The sequence below is a fragment of the Salvelinus fontinalis genome, chromosome 16, assembly GCF_029448725.1.
Source record: "Salvelinus fontinalis isolate EN_2023a chromosome 16, ASM2944872v1, whole genome shotgun sequence".
In the NCBI taxonomy this organism is placed as follows: Eukaryota; Metazoa; Chordata; class Actinopteri; order Salmoniformes; family Salmonidae; genus Salvelinus; species Salvelinus fontinalis.
In genome coordinates this window covers 25,473,046-25,490,625 of record NC_074680.1, presented here as the reverse complement: position 1 = coordinate 25,490,625, position 17,580 = coordinate 25,473,046, and the positions used below count along the sequence as shown (strand labels likewise).

General features: G+C 42.4%; 1 protein-coding gene across 4 annotated transcripts; it reads right to left on the bottom strand.

Moving 5' to 3' along the window:
• Positions 1–28: 28 nt before the first annotated feature.
• LOC129812862 (protein max-like) lies at positions 29–16,294 on the bottom strand. 4 transcript variants are annotated; one of them, XM_055864795.1, is made up of 4 exons: positions 16,099–16,294; positions 2,954–3,070; positions 2,445–2,628; positions 29–2,270 (listed from the first exon to the last, which is right to left on the bottom strand). In XM_055864795.1, the coding sequence occupies exons 1-4, from the start codon at positions 16,132–16,134 to the stop codon at positions 2,083–2,085; spliced, it is 525 nt and encodes a 174-aa protein (XP_055720770.1). In that variant the 5' UTR covers positions 16,135–16,294; the 3' UTR covers positions 29–2,082. The 4 variants fall into 4 exon arrangements, with proteins under 4 accessions (XP_055720770.1, XP_055720771.1, XP_055720772.1 ...); XM_055864796.1 differs by having other exon boundaries at positions 2,963–3,070; positions 16,099–16,291; XM_055864797.1 differs by having other exon boundaries at positions 2,490–2,628; positions 16,099–16,289.
• Positions 16,295–17,580: the final 1,286 nt, after the last annotated feature.

The following is a 17,580-nucleotide window of genomic DNA, read 5'->3' as shown; positions in this document are numbered from 1 at the left end:
TTTTAAAAAAGTATTTATCCATTTTGAAAAAATAAAAATGTAGTCTCCATTTTCTTGAATAACAAAATAAAAACATTGCTGAACCTGTGAGGTGAGAATATATTAAATGATGCCAACACTGATGAAGAATCTCCATTGACATGTGGTAAAGTTGAACAAAAATGTACAATATGGGATAAGAAATCAATTTCAACATATCACTTTGAAATATGTGTAATCAAATCCCTATATTTAAAGACTTCAGCCATCCACCCTGATTCCAGAAGATTGCATTACATTTTTTTCAAAGCAACTTCACATTCTTTTGTGGAAAAGTACAAATATTAAAAAGGTAAACTATTCCTACGGACATTTTCTTAAAGGTCTGTGTAAGTTTCAACTCTTCGAACAGGTTCATTGAGGTGATCCAAAACGAGACATGGGAGTATTTGTTGTAGCTAGACTAAAGCTGTTCACCTGCATATCCGATTCTGAATAATGCTTTTAAAAGCATTATGTTCTTCAAACTGCAGCGCTGTCTCACTTTGGGGGTGTTGAGAGATGTTGGTGCACCATGAGGTGTGACAATACACTGGCAAAGGAGGAGAAAGGTTGAAGAGTATTCAGAAGAAGTATTCAGACCCCTTGACTTTTTTCACATTGTTACATTACAGCCGTATTCTAAAATGGATAAAAACATTTCCTCAATCTACACACAATAACCCATAATGACTAAGTGAAAACAGGTTCTTAGTTATGGAGGTCAGGTGCATCCTGTTTCTATTGATCATCCTTGATGTTCCAACAACTTGGAGTCCACTTGTGGTGAATTCAATTGATTGGACATGATTTGGAAAGGCACACACCTGTCTATATAATGTCCCACAGTTGACAGTGCATGCCAGAGCAAAAACCAAGCCATGAGGTCAAAGGGGCAGCAGGGAGCCTTGTGGTTAGAGCGTTGGGCCAGTAACCAAAAGGTTTCAAGATCGAATCCTCAAGCTGACAAGGTAAAAATCTGTCATTCTGCCCCTGAACAATTCAGTTAACCCACTGTTAACCGTCATTGTAAATAATGGTCATTCTGACAGAGCGCCAGAGTTCCTCTGTGGAGATATGAGAACTTTCCAGAAGGACAACCATCTCTGCAACACTCCACCAATCAGGCCTTAATGGTAGAGTGGCCAGACAGAAGCCACTCCTCAGTAAAAAGCACATGACAGCGAAATTGGAGTTTGCCAAAAGGCACCTAAAGGACTCTCAGACCATGTAGAAACAAGATTCTCTGGTCTGATGAAACCAAGATTGAACTCTTTGGCCTGAATGCCAAGTGTCACATCTGGAGGAAACCTGGTATCATACCTACGGTGAAGCATGGTGGTGGCAGCATCATGCTGTGTGGATGTTTTTCATCGGCAGGGACTGGGAGACCAGTCACGATCGAGGGAAAGATGAACGAAGCGAAGTACAGAGATCCTTGATGAAAACCTGCTCAGGACATCAGACTGGGGTGATAGCTTACCTTCCTACAGGACAAAGATAATGCACCAGTGGCTTCAGGACAAGCCTCAATGTCCTTGAAGGGCCCAGCCAGAGCCCAGACTTGAACCCAATTGAACATCTCTGGAGAGACCTGAAAATAGCTATGCAGCGATGTTCCAAATCCAACCTGACAAGAGCTTGAGGATCTGCAGAGAAGAATGGGAGAAACTCCTCAAATACAGGTGTGCCAAGCTTGTAGCGTCATACACAAGACTCGAGGCTGTAATCGCTGCCAAAGGTGCTTCAACAAAGTACTGAGTAAAGGGTCTGAATACTTGTGTAAATGTGAAATGTTTATTTTTAATGAATGTGCAACAATGTCAAAACCAGTTTTTGCTTTGTCATTATGGGGTAATGCGCATACATTTAAAAAAACATTATAATCCATTTTAGAATAAGGCTGTAATGTAACAAATGTTGGAAAAGCCATGATCACACCTTTCTCACATGGTCTTCCCTCTGTCTCCTGGACTGGCATGAGAAAGATGGAAACAGACTGAACAGGAGGAGGAGGGGGCTGGTGGATAAAAGTCTCTCTGGTGATAACACTGTGGATGGAGTCTAGATGGGCTCCACACGCAGCTTCTTTCTATTGGCCGGCTCCTCTGTCTCTGATTCAGAGCTGGAGTCGGAGCCTCCATCGAAGGCAGACACTGTGCTCCCCTTGGGGTTGGTGTACCAGCTGCTGTCAGAGGAAGAGTAGTTGGCCTGGAGAGTAGTGTTCCCTTTGGCCTTCTCCAGTGCACGGACTAAAATCAACCAGAGAAACACAGAACAATAGGATAAGTATACGTCTCTCCCTTCTCCACCATGAAACATTGTTCACTGGGATAATGCAATAAAGGCCATCAGAAGCAGAGCGTACGTAGTGCAAGTATGGTTCTGATCAGTAGTGCAAATGACCAAGACACGCCATGACTCACCCTCCTGCACCTGCAGTTGTCCCTGGGCCTTGAGCCCACACTCACCCTGCTGCTCTAGCATTGCATTCTGCTTCTTCAGGTCGTCAATGTCCTGCTGGTGTGTGTGGTTTTTCCGTCTCATGTACTGGATGTAGTCTGTGGCTTTGTCTAGGATCTGAGCTCGGGAAGCCTGTTTGACAGATTGCTGTCAGCAGCAAATTAAAAACTCAGCCATGAGGCAATGTTTCATTTGTCCTTATCAGAGCATTACAGATGACACGCACTGCTGGGGCCTAGTTATTCAAGATTAGGCTAAATACCATTAGCTTATTGGAACCAAGTATCATTCCAAGCTGATTTAACTCATGGAAAATAAACCATTCAAAATAAAAGGTGAGGCTTATTTGATCATCATTGCTACAGTAGTACATTTAGCATTAATACATTTGGACATTCATACAAACTAACTTCATATTGCATTTGTTTTACAGTCCGACAGAGCTGGAAAGTAGAAAATAGCGATTACTAACTTCACTAACCTTCTCCCCTTGTAACACAGGCACAGAGTCCCGTAAACTGCTGAAGCTGTCTTTTATGTGGTCCCTACGTTTGCGCTCCAGCGCATTGTGATGTGCTCGTTTGTCAGCCTGCAAAAAGAGATTCACAGAGGAATCAATGTCAACCCAAACTAGCAATAGGCCTAATAGGTGGCCAAATGTTAAAGCAAACATTTTAAAGTTGGCTTCTTCCTCCAATGTTGAAGTTATTTTTTAAACATAGGCTGTCCATTTTAATCCCCATTTAGAATCTGAACTCAATGATTTAACACATTAGCCCAACACATTGCTAATGAGTTGATCCTAGTAACAGTAAGGATAAATATAGACTGATGCACGATTTAAAGGGATATTTCACCCAAACTAAAAAATTACATTGGCTTCCTTACCCTGTAAGCAGTCTATAGACCAGGTATTGGTGGCACAAAACCCATTAAAGTCATGGGACCAATATTAGCATATTTTCACACATGTTCAAAACATTTAAGTGACTTGAGCTTCACAATACATGAGATTTTTAAAGATTTGGACATGTGCGAAAAATGGTCCCATGACAAATGGGATTTATGCCATAAATGCTAGAACATTAGCATGTGGAAACAGTACAAGGGAAACTAAACCAAAGCATGGATTGCTGTCATACCTTGTCCATAGACTGCTTACAGGGTAAGGAAACCAATGTGTAATTTGGGTGAACTATCCCTTTAAAAGCTACAATATGTAACTTTTTTGGCAACTGACCAAATTCACATAAATGTAAGTTATAGATCTGTCATTTTCATTGAAAGCAAGTCTAAGTGTAAATCTGTTCTATGTGCACTATTTCTATGCTTCCAGTTCTTAATTTTAACATTCGGTTTTGTACCACAATGACAAAGTGAAAACAGATTTTAAAAAATCCAAAACAGAACGACCTTATTTTTTATTTATTTTTTATTTTACCGTTATTTTACCAGGTAAGTTGACTGAACACGTTCTCATTTGCAGCAACGACCTGGGGAATAGTTACAGGGGAGAGGAGGGGGATGAATGAGCCAATTGTAAACTGGGGATTATTAGGTGACCATGATGGTTTGAGGGCCAGATTGGGAATTTAGCCAGGACACCAGGGTTAACACCCCTACTCTTACGATAAGTGCCATGGGATCTTTAATGACCTCAGAGAGTCAGGACACCCGCTTAACGTCCCATCCGAAAGACGGCACCCTACACAGGTCAGTGTCCCCAATCACTGCCCTGGGGCATTGGGATATTTTATTTTTTTTTAGACCAGAGGAAGAGTGCCTCCTACTGGCCCTCCAACACCACTTCCAGCAGCATCTGGTCTCCCATCCAGGGACTGACCAGGACCAACCCTGCTTAGCTTCAGAAGCAAGCCAGCAGTGGTATGCAGGGTGGTATGCTGCTGGCAATTTACATAAGTATTCAGACCATTTGCTAAGAATTGAAATTGAGCTCAGGTGCATCCTGTTTCCATTGATCATCCTTGAGATATTTCTACAACTTGATTGGATTCCACCTGTGGTAAATTCAATTGTCTATATTAGGTCCCACAGTTGAGAGTGCATGTCAGAGCAAAAACTAAGCCTTGAGGTCGAAGGAATTGTCCGTAGAGCTCAGAGACAGGATTGTGTCAAGGCACAGATCTGGGGAAGGGTACCAAAAAAAATTCTGCAGCATTGAAGGTCCCCAAGAACACAGTGGCCTCCATCATTCTTAAATGGAAGACGTTTGGAACCACCAAGACTCTTCCTAGAGCTGGCTGCCTGGCCAAACTGAACAAATCGGGGGAGAAGGGCCTTGGTCAGGTAGGTGACCAAGAACCCGATGGTCACTGACAGAGCTCCAGAGTTCCTCTGTGGAGATGGGAGAACCTTCCAGAAGGACAACTATCTCTGCAGCATTCCAATCAAGCCTTTATGGTAGTGGCCAGACCGAAGCCACGCCTCAGTAAAAGGCACATGACAGCCCGCTTGGAGTTTGCCAAAAGGCCCCTAAGACAATGCACTAGTGGCTTCAGGACAAGTCTCTGAATGTCCTTGAGTGGCCCAGCCAGAGCCCGGACTTGAACTTGATCGAACATCTGGATAAACCTGAAAATAGCTTTGCAGCGACGCTCCCCCTACCAACCTGACAGAGCTAGAGAGGATCTGCAGAGAATGGGATAAACTCCACAAATACAGGTGTGCCAAGCTTGTGTCATACCCAAGAAGACTTGAGGCTGTAATCGCTGCCAAAGGTTCTTTAACAAAGTACTGAGTAAAAGGGTCTGAATACGTAGGTAAATGCAATTTCCGTTTTTTCTTATTTTATTAATTTGCTACATTTTCTAAACATGTTTTTGCTTTGTCATGATGGGGTATTGTATGTAGATTGCTGATGAAAAAAACGATTGAATCAATTTTAGAACAAGGCTCTAAGATAACAAAATGTGGAAAAAGTCAAGGGGTCTGAATACTTTACAAAAGCACTGTTGCTTTCTGGGCTTTAACAGAAACAAACAGCTGCAAATGCATTGAATGCATTGTCTTTTCACCTATTGATGAAGTGTAAACAACCTGTCAAAAGACTAAATCAATGTGTAATTGTGATGAAGGGACACAATGTATATTATTCCCTCATGGGGGTGAATAGTACACAGCCAAAAATGACATGACTTTTGAATGGCATCCTCTGCATAGAGTGATACTAGTTTGATACGGAGTTTTCCCATCAGACATGTTTATGTTAAGCCGCAAGGTTTACAAGTTTCTTGCAAGAAAACAAACTAAAGGAATGGGTAATTTCGTACTGCTAGCTAGCTAAATATAGGATGTGTTTAGGCATGATGGAATTACCCTTTCATAAGCCTCATAGATACATGTAGCTAGATAAAATTACCTCTAAAAGAGGTACCTAGCTAGCTAACTTTGGAAAAATGGCACTGCCCTTGTACACTTCTCTGCACGAGCTTAGCTGACCTCGCAACCGTGTTGATGGGGTAATATTAACCTTTAGCACCCATTGACCCATTCATAGACACAAACTACCTATAGCACACATTGATAGTATATTCTGGCCAGGGGAGGTTTGTTAAGAGTCCCAACACTTCTCCTGAGTGGCACAGCGGTCTAAAGCACTGCATCGCAGTGATTGAGGCGTTACTACAGACCCAGGTTCAAACCCGGGCTGTGTCGCTGCCGGCCGTGACCCAGAGACCCATGAGGCAGAGCACAATTGGCCCAGTGTTGTCCGGGTTAGAGGAGAGTTTGTCCGGCAGGGATGTCCCATCGCGCTTTAGCTGGGCTCATGCACGCTGACTTCGGTTGCCAGTTGTACCGTGTTTCCTCCGAAACATTGTTGCGGCTGGCTTCCGGGTTAAGCGAGCAGTGGTTCAAGATGCAGTGCGGCTTGGCAGGTTCGTGTTTCAGAGGACGCATGGCTCATGGGAATTGGGAGTTGCAGCGATGGGACAAAACCTGCATACCAATTGGATATCACGAAATTGGGGAGGAAAAAAATGGGTAAAAAAACAAGTTGTCCCAACTCTCGTTCTGAACATTAAAATGCTTCTCTTAAGGTTTTTGGAAACAGAGGTCGACCGATTAATTAGGGCCGATTTTCAAGTTCATAACAATCGGTAATCTGCATTTTTGGACACCGATTATGGCCGATTTACATTGCAATCCACGAGGAAACTGTGGCAGGCAGACCACCTGTTACGCGAGTGCAGCAAGGTAAGTTGCTAGCTAGCATTAAACTAATCTTATAAACAAATCAATCTTCACATAATCACTAGTTACCTACACATGGTTGATATTACTAGGTTAACTAGCTTGTCCTGCGTTGCATATAATCAATGCGGTGCCTGTTAATTTATCATCGAATCACAGCCTACTTCGCCAAACGGGGGATGATTTAACAAAAGCGTATTTGCAAAAAATGCACAATCGTTACACCAATGAACATCAATGCCTTTCTTAAAATCAATACACAGAAGTATGTATATATTTTTAAACCTGCATATTTTGCAGGCAATATTAACTAGGGAAATTGTGTCACTTCTCTTGCGTTCATTGCACGCAGAGTCAGGGTACATGCAACAGTTTGGGCCGCCTGGCACGTTCTGAACTAACTTGCCAGACTTTTACATAATAATGACATAACATTGAAGGTTGTTCAAAATAAGAGCAATATTTAGACTTAGGGTTGCCGCCCGTTCTATAAAATACAGAACGGTTCCATATTTCACTGAAAGTATATAAAAATTTTATTTCCAAAATGATAGTTTCCGGATTGACCATATTCATCTTTATTTCACCAGGTAGGCTACTTGAGAACAAGTTCTCATTTACAACTGCGACCTGGCCAAGATAAAGCAGTGCGACAAACAACAGAGTTACACATGGAATAAACAAACAGTCAATAACACAATAGAAAGTCTATATACAGTATGTGCAAATGGTAAGATAAGGAAATAGGCCATAGTGGCAAAATAATAACAATATAGCAATTTAAACACTGGAGTGAGATGTGCAAGTAGAGATACTGGGGTGCAAAGAAGCAACAACAAAAAAATAACAGTATGGGGATGAGGTAGTTGGATGGGCTATGTACAGGTGCAGTGATGTGAGCTGCTCTGACAGCTGGTGCTTAAAGTTAGTGAGGGAGATATGAGTCTCCAGCTTCAGTGATTTTTGCAATTTGTTCCAGTCATTGGCAGCAGAGAACTGGAAGGAAAGGCAGCCAAAGGAGGAATTGGCTTTGGGGGTGACCAGTGAAATACACGGGTGGGTGCACGGGTGGGTGCTGCTATGGTGACCAGTGAGCTGAGATAAGCAGGGCTTTAGCTAGCAAAGACTTTTAGATGACCTGGAGCCAGTGGGTTTGGCGATGAATATGAAGCGAGGGCCAGCCAACGAGAGCATACAGGTCGCAGTGGTGGGTAGTATATGGGGCTTTGGTGACAAAACGGATGGCTCTGTGATGGACGACATTCAGTTTGCTGAGTAGTGTTGGAGGCCATTTTGTAAATGACATCGCCGAAGTCAAGGATTGGCAGGATAGTCAGTTTTACGAGGGTATGTTTGGCAGCATGATTGAAGGATGCTTTGTTGTGAAATAGGAAGCCGATTCTAGATTTAATTTTGGATTGGAGATGCTTAATGTGAGACTGGAAGGAAAGGTTACAGTCTAACCACACACCTAGGTATTTGTAGTTGTCCACATTCTCAGTCAGAACCGTCCAGAGTAGTGATGCTGGACGGGCGGGCAGCGATCGGTTGAAGTACATGCATTTAGTTTTACTTGCATTTAAGAGCAGTTGGGAGGCCATGGATGGATAGTTGTATGGCATTGAAGCTCGTCTGGAGGTTGAACTCTGTCTGCAAAGTAGTTGGTGAACCAGGCAAGGCTGTCATTTGCGAAACCAAGGCTGTTGAGTCTGCTGATAAGAATGTGGTGATTGACAGAGTCGAAAGCCTTGGCCAGGTCGATGAAGACTGCTGCACAGTAATGTGTCTTATCGATGGTGGTTATGATATCGTTTAGGACCTTGAGCGTGGCTGAGGTGCACCCATGGCCAGCTCGGAAACCAGATTGCATAGCGGAGAAGGTGCGGTGGGATTCGAAATGGTCTGTGATCTGTTTTGTTAACTTGGATTTCAAAGACCTTAGAAAGGCAGGGTATGATAGATATAGGTCTGTAGCAGTTTGGGTCTAGAGTGTCTCCCCCTTTGAAAAGGGGGATGACCGCGGCAGCTTTACAATCTATGGGGATCTCAGACGATATGAAAGAGGTTGAACAGGCTAGTAATAGGGATTGCAAAAATTTCAGCTAATCATTTTTAGAAAGAGGGTCCAGACTGTCTAGCCCTGCTGATTTGTAGGGCTCCAGATTTTGCAGCTCTTTCAGAACATCAGCTATCTGGATTTGGGTGAAGAAGAAATGTGGGAGGCTTGGGCAAGTTGCTGTGGGGGGTGCAGGGCTGTTGACCAGGGAAGGGGTGGCCAGGTGGAAAGCATGGCCAGCTGTAGAAAAATGCTTATTGAAATTCTCAATTATCATGGATTTATCGGTGGCGACAGTGTTTACTAGCCTCAGTGCAGTGGGCAGCTGGGAAGAGGTGCGCTTATTCGCAATGGACTTTACAGTGCCACAGAATTTTGGGGAATTTGTGCTGCAGGATGCAAATTTCTGTTGAAAAAGATAGCCTTGGCTTTCCTAACTGCCTGTGTATATTGGTCCCTAACATCCCTGAAGTTGCATATCGTGGGTGCTATTCAATGCTAATGCCGTACGCCACAGGATGTTTTTGTGCTGGTCAAGGGCAGTCAGGTCTAGAGTGAACCACGGGCTATATCTGTTCCTGGTTCAAAATGTTTTGAATGGGGCATGCTTATTTAAGATCGTGAGGAATGCACTTTTAAAGAATAACCAGGCATCTTCTACTGACGGAATGAGGTCAATATTTTTCCAGGATACACGGGCCAGGTCGATTTAGAAAGGTCTGCTCGCTGAAGTGTTTTAGAGAGCGTTTGACAGTGATGAGGGGTGGTCATTTGACCGCAGACCCATTACGGACACAAGCAATGAGGCAGTGATCGCTGAGATCCTGGTTGAAGACAGCAAAGGTGTATTTGGAGGGCAGGTTGGTTAGGAAGATATCTATGAGGGTGCGGCGGTCTATAGCAAGCGGCAACGATGAGAGACTTGTTCCTAGAAAGGTGGATTTTTAAAAGTAGAAGTTCAAATTGTTTGGGCACAGACCTGGATAGTAAGACAGAACTCTGCAGGCTATCTCTGCAGTAGATTGCAACACCGCCCCCTTTGGCAGTTCTATCTTGTCGGAAAATGTTATAGTTAGGGATGGAAATTTCAGGTGTTTTGGTGGCCTTCCTAAGCCAGGATTCAGACACGGCTAGGACATCCGGGTTGGCAGTGTGCTAAAGCAGTGAATAAAACAAACTTAGGGAGGAGGCTTCTAATGTTAACATGAATGAAACCAAGGCTTTTACTTAATGACCAACGGCTCATATTTCTGTGTTTATTATATTATAATTAAGTCTATGATTTGATAGAGCAGTCTGAGCAGTGGTAGGCGGCAGAACGCTCGTAAGCATTCATTCAAACTTTACTGTGTTTGCCAGCAGCTCTTACCAATGCTTGCTTCACAGAGCTGTTTATGACTTCAAGCCTATCAACTCCTGAGATTAGGCTGGCAATACTGAAGTGACTATTGGATGTTCTAATAGGCAAAGGTATATGAAATACAAATAGTAAAGAGAAAGTCGTCACGTCATAATTCCTATAATAACTACAACCTAAAATGTCTTAACTGTGAATATTGAATAACTAGGAATATAGAACCACAAGGTTTCATATGTTCTCATTTTCTGAGCAAGGAACTTAAACATTAGCTTTTTTACATGGCACATATTGCACTTTCTTCTCCAACACTGTGTTTAAACATGTTTCATTATTTATTTGAGACTAAATCGATTTTATATGTATTATATGAAGTTAAGTGTTTATTGTTCATTCAGTATTGTTGTAATTGCCATTAATAATAATAATAATAATAAATATATATATATATATATATATATACACAAAAATAATGATTAATAAATAAAATTGAAAACGGCGGATTTAATCGGTATCGGCATTTTTTTGGTCCTGCAATAGGGGTTGGTCCTACAATTGGGGTTGGAAAATCATAATCGGCCGACCTCTAATTACTACACACCATTTATAGGGTTACCAGAAGGCCGTATCTCCATGTTACAGTGCTTTTTAACGGAAAACAGACAGAGGCGACCACCTGTGCTAATTAGCTATCTAGCGTGCTCTGAACACCTGTGTGACAGCGTAACTCGAGAAGTTTAGCAAAAGTGTAGTTTTGTTGGCTGTAGGCACCCAAAGCTGTATGGATGTGTGCAAAACTGCTACAGTAAGTATCCTTTTTTAAGGAGTATTTCTCACTGGTGAAAGAAAGGCCATATGTTTCAAAAGCCTACTCCAAGAAGATTTAAATACTGCTTGTTTTGAAATCAAACGTTGTGTCACAAGTCCTCATGCTAGCTAGCAGTAGCCACAGCAGCCATTATGGAATGGCAGGTCGCGTTTAACAACAAGAGGGGTTAATTCCAACGTGGTGGAAGTGTCGACCCACTGTTCACCAGTCTTGGTATACCTTATGGTCAAATGCCAACTCTACCTCCCTAGGGATTTTTCCGCTGTTATTGTTCCTTGCTGTATACATTCCACCTCAGGAAAATAAAAAATAACAAGCTGGCCCTTAATTAATGAATTGTACAAGGCTATAAACAAGCAGGAAACCCTACACCCAGAGGCTGCCTTACTGGTTGCCTGAGATTTTATTTGGCGTCACCAAGACATGCTATGCCCAACTTCCATCAACACGTCTCCAACACCACTAGGGGGGATACAGTCCTAGACCACTGATATTCTACCCACAAGCAAGCATACAAGGCCATCCCTTGTCCGCTAATCGGCAGGTAGCCTAGTGGTTAGAGCGTTGGACTAGTAACCGAAAGGTTGCAAGATCGAATCCCCGAATCTGTCGTTCTGCCTCTGAACAAGGCAGTTAACCTCTCTTGGGTAGGGGGCAGTATTTTGACGTCTGGATGAAAAGCATGCCCAAAGTAAACTGCCTGCTACTCAGGCCATGTATTTGGATAGAAAACACAAGTTTCTAAAACTGTTAAAATTGTCTGAGTATAACAAAACTGATATGGCAGGCGAAACCCCGAGGACAAACCATCCCCCAAAAAATAAATTTCAGCCTCACTATTTTCAATGGCTATCACTTTTATTTTAAAGGCCAAGTCCTCCCAGATTGCAGTTCCTAGGGCTTCCACTAGATGTCAAAAGTCTTTTAGAAAGAGTTTCAGGCTGGTTTTTGGAAAAATGAGCCAGAAATTGTAGTTTTTCTAGGTGGCTCCCATTTTGGCTGTAGTGTTTCCAAGAGCGTGGAAGAGAGCACGTTCTTTGGTATTTTTCTCCGGTAAAGACAACGATTCTCAGTCTTAAATTTTATAGTTTATTTACGTATTAGGGTACCTAAGGTTTGATTATTAGCGTTTTATTTGTTTGGAAAAGTTTATTAGTAACGTTTGGGATTTATTTTGTATGCATTTTGATGGAGGGAAACTGGGTGGATTATTGACTGAAGCGCGCCAGCTAAACTGAGTTTTTATGGATATAAAGGACATTATCGAACAAAAGGACCATTTGTGATGTAACTGGGACCTTGGAGTGCCAACAGAAGATCATCAAACGTAAGGTATTTTTATATCGTTTTCTGACATTCGTGTCGCACCTGCCTGTTTGAAATGTTTTTCATGTGTTTGCATGCAGGGTGCTGTCCTCAGATAATTGCATGGTGTGCTTTCGCCGTAAAGCCTTTTTGACATCTGATACAGCGGCTGGATTAACAAGAAGTTAAGCTTTATTTTGATGTATTACACTTGTGATTTTATGAAAGTTAAATATTTATAACACTGTAGTTTGAATTTTGCGCTCTGCAGTTTCACCGGATGTTGGCCAGGTGGCCGTCCCACCTGCCCATAAGAAGTGTTTAACCCTAGGCCGTCATTGAAAATAAGAATTTGTTAACTGACCTGCCTAGTTAAATAAAAGGTTAAAAACAAAACAAATATATAGCAAATCACATCAGGCCTCTGTACTCGTGCTTCCTGTTTTACAAGCAGAAGCTGAAACCGGAAGTACCCGTGATTCACTCTGTTGAAAAATGCTCTCCAGAATCAGAGGTTAAGCTACAGGACTACTTTACTAGCGCTGATAGGAATATGTTTAAAGACTCTGCCGATAACATTGATGAGCTAACCACCCGCCACCGGCTTCATTAGAAAATGCATTGGCGACATAGTACCCACGGTGAGGGTTTGCTGCTTCCCCAATCAAAAGCCCTGGATTAACACCAAGGTTGGCGCTAAACTAAAAAGCAGGCATATTCACATTCAATTTTCATCCTCTCCTTGTCCCAGTTTGTAGTCACAATCATTCCTGTTCCTAAGAACTAAGGCTTCATGCCACAATGATTACTGCCCTGTAACAGTCACTTCTGTAATCATGAAGTTCTTTGAGAGGCTGGTTATGGCACACATTAACTCCGCCACTCTAGACCCACTCCAATTCCAGTGTTAATGTGCTAAATTGTAATTACTTTGCTAGTATGGCCTATTTATTGCCATACCTCCTCATGCCATTTGCACACAATGTATATAGACTTTCTTTTTTTCCTATTGTGTTATTGACTGTACGCTTGTTTATTCCATGTGTAACTCTGTTTCTGTCGCACTGCTTTGCTTTATCTTGGCCAGGTCGCAGTTGTAAATGAGAACTTGTTCTCAACTAGCTTACCTGGTTAAATAAAGGTGATATTAAAAAAAATACTAATAAAAATGTGCATACTGCCCAAAAAGATCCATAGACAATGCAATCTCAAATTCTCTCAAACTACTCTCACCCACTTAGGTGTTCCTCTTTTCTTTGTGAGAATGCTGTTCATTGACTACAGCTCAGCGTTCAACACCCTTATCCCCTCCAAGCTCGTCACCAAGCTTAGGACTCTGGGTCTGAACCCCTCCCTCTGCAACTGGATCCTGGACTTCCTGATGGGCCAACCCCATGTGGTGAGGGTAGGCAACATCCCTTCAACCACACTGTTCCTTTACACAGTGGCCCTACAGGGGTGTGTGCTTAGTCCCCTCCTGTACTCCATGTTCACCCACAACTGTATGAACTCCAACGCCATTATCAAGTCCCCTGACGACAACAGTGGCAGACCTGATCACCGGCGACAAGAGTCAGCCTACAGGAAGGAGGTCAGTGACCTGGCAGTGTGGGACTGAAGCAAGAACTTCACCCTCAAAGTCAAGAAGACCAAGGAGCTGATTGTGGACTACAGGAAACGAGGGGGGACGAGCACACCCCCACCCACATCAATGGGCGGTTGTGGAGCAGGTAGAGCGCTTCAAGTTCCTCGTGTCCAAATCACTAGACTTAAAATGGTCGAAACACACACGCACAGTCACGAAGAAGGCACGACAGTGCCTGTTCCCCCGCAGGAGGCTGAAAAAGTTTGTCCCTCAGAAATGTTTTGGTACCCTTCCCCAGAGCTGTGCATCGACACAATCCTGTTTCGGAGCTCTATGGACAATTCCGTCGACCTCATGTCTAGGTTTTTGCTCTGGCATGCACTGTCAACTGTGGGACCTTTATATAGACAGGTGTGTGCCTTTCCAAATCATGTCCAATCAATTGAATTTACCACAGGTAGACTCCAATCAAAGTTGTAGAAACATCTCAAGAATGATCAATGGAAACAGGATGCACATGAGCTCAATTTCGAGTCTCATAGCAAAGGGTCTGAATACTTATGTAAATGTGGTATCAGTTTATGCATTAGCAAACATTTCTAAAAGCCTGTTTTTGCTTTGTCATTATTGAGATATTGTATGCAGATTGACGAGGGACAAAACATTTTAATCAATTTTAAAATAAGGCTGTAATGTAACAATGTGGAAAAAGTCAAGGGGTCTGAATATTTTCAGAACGCACTGCATGCTCCTTATCTTTCATGTCAGCAATAAATTATATTTCAAATAAAAAAGACTTACTGTGGGAGTTTTGTACAGATCTATATGCTGTGTGTGCCTCCAGTTGACAAACTACACTTTCTCCCACGTTAGTGTACAAACAGGTCAGTTTGGGGAGAACGGCTCCTAATAATGGCTGGAACGGAGTAAATGGAATACTGATACTATTCCACTCCAGACATTACCACGAGCCCATCCTCCCCAATTTAAGGTGCCACCAACCTCTGTAGCAGGTGTTCGGTGGATGCTAGATAGATAATTAGCACAGGTTGTTCGAGAACTTTTTTTCCTCGAGGCAAGCAGAAGTCGGTAGCCGAAATCTACGCCGTCGGCGATTGGTCAACAGTAGGGATTCTTCAATGAAGTGCACGTTGTCATTCAAGGAGAGACGACTCGTCCTCATTCACATTTTTTCACTTGAAATACTGCACCAAACATCCTAGTCAGAAGCAAAACGCGCAACTATGATCTCCTATACAAAAATGTCAAAATTAATGACAGATAACTTGAGGTAATGGACAAACAGTACTATTGCCGTTTTTTTTCTCGCGAAGGTCTTAAGGGAGTATTTGTCAGCCGAACGGAAGCATGCTGACGCCTTTGCATACAGGTGTTCGGACTATGCTAGAAAGCGAATTAGCACAGGTGGTCCCTCTGTCAGTGAAGATATGGCAGTGTGGGAACACTAACCTTATAAAAAAGGTGTGTATCAATTTAACATAGTATTAAATGTACTTTCCCCTGATATGAAATAGAAGCTTCTTATCCTCCCAAAACTCGACTGCAAGTGATGCACGTTAATGTTGAGACCAAGTGTCAGGGCTTTTAAAACTCCACATACAAAAGACGCCTTCATCCAATGATGCATGTGTAATGTAATGGGACCTGAGCTAATTCCATTCCTGCATTGAGGTACGATTTCAGACCCATATCTGGCACCAGCTCCAGGTGTCTTAATGTAACCATGTTTGCGTTCCGACACCAGTGCATCTAAGCATAATTTGGGGGTTATCTTCTTGCAAGATAGAAAACCCCAGTACAAAGCAGCGTAATGGTGGGGTTATCATTTTACAAGATATACAAATCATGCAGCTGGATTTTGCGTCGCAGGCATCGCTGTTTGTTGATGCCCAAGGGTCTAGCCAAGTTAGCTAGGTAGCAAGCGATTTTCATTCAGTTAAGCACTTCAAATAAAACAGGCAAGCAAGCTCCGTGTTGGCTAACGCTAGCTAACGTTAACTACATTCTCCTAAAACTGGTAACGCTAACTAACATTAGCTAGTAAGTCAAACGTTTGACATTATCATAGATGGACATTTTTTTTTAAATACATAAAATATAGTTTATTGAGAGAATGTTTGAGCTAACTTGGTTTGCAGGTTACTGGGTCAAATATTTCTGATCTGCCAGTTCAGCTACACTAGCTAGCTAGTACACCGGGAAACAACAAGCACGCGTTTCCCTCAAAGGCTCGAGCGAGCACATTAACTTACGTCACTGTCAACATCGATATCTTCGTTGTCGCTCATTCTTCGGTGAAATGTATGAGAGGGGGGGAGTGTTAAAAACAAAGCGAGGTAGCAACCAAAATGAAATTAAGAACGGATCAACTCTTACAGCAGGGACATGACGATCAACGGATTCTCTCCACGTGATTCGCCTACACATGGACACAACAGCCTGTAAAGCGCATGTGCGAAGACGAAATGTTTTATGGGTATTGGTGTCCTTGGAGTGACTCATTAATTAAACGCGTAACATCATGTCACCATTTTGTAATTGGACTGTATTATTCCTGACAAAGTTTTAAAATAGCATTACAATATCTGCTTTATAATTTTACCGTACACCTTGTGGTGAATAGGCAGCTGATCCTAATTCAGTGACTTCTACAGATACATAGAAAGACAGACAGATTCTGATCAGTAAATTCACATTGATAAATTGTAAATTGTGTTCATTTTTTACCCTTGATTAAGGAGGGATTCTGATGGAATTATCAAACTACATACAGATGAGAGCTCACAGTAATATCACAGATGAAAGGGGGGAAACCTAACAATATCTTTGGTAATATCATCATAGCTGTCTTTACCTGATTATTATTCAGAATTAGGCGTATGTATGTACAATCTACATTTTTCCTGTTTAAGCATGCATGGTTACCATTCTTGTTTGCAGAGGCCATTGATCACAAGAATAATAGGGGTATAGGCAGGTGGCGATGATAACCAGGCATCTCCGTCTGCAGCCTGTGATTATAAGCCAGATGGCAGCTCAGCTTCAGCAGCCCTCCCCCACTCCCCACCCCGAGCATACACTTCTCTCCATAGGACCTGCATATAGCCATTGTTTCCCTACCAGCACCTGAACATTCCCCTGGCTGCAGTCTGATGGTATGCAACATTGGCAGAACAAGTAAAACATTTTATCGTCTCACAAATGGGTATGATATTTGATCATCAAGGAAATAACTGCACTTTTTAGATATATACTTTTTTGTACTTGTAATACCCCCCCAAAAAACAGGCCACCTATAGTATTCATAGTGGGATTATGTTTGGTGTTCACCTAATCAATCAGATAAATAAACATAAATTATCCAACCTGACATTCTGCAATTATGCCATATGATCCTCTGATAGTTAATGGATGATCTTACAGTAGATGTATTCTGAAAATAAACACTAAAGAGTGCTTCTTGTATTAGTTATGTTTGACACTGATTCTTTAGCAGTAAAGAGAATGACACTATCAACTGAGAAACCTAGTAGGCTCGACTTTGTCAGATGGGCCAGACCGAGCCCAACTAGACAACTTACATCAACTGAATCAATGTTCATAGAACAACCAGCTCTTTCCAACGCCATATTCATCACCACCCACACCATATGCTACCCTCAACCCTCACTGTCGTTTCCATGAACAAATGGCCAACATACAGCCATTGCCAGCTTGCTGCCTCTCCTCCAAAG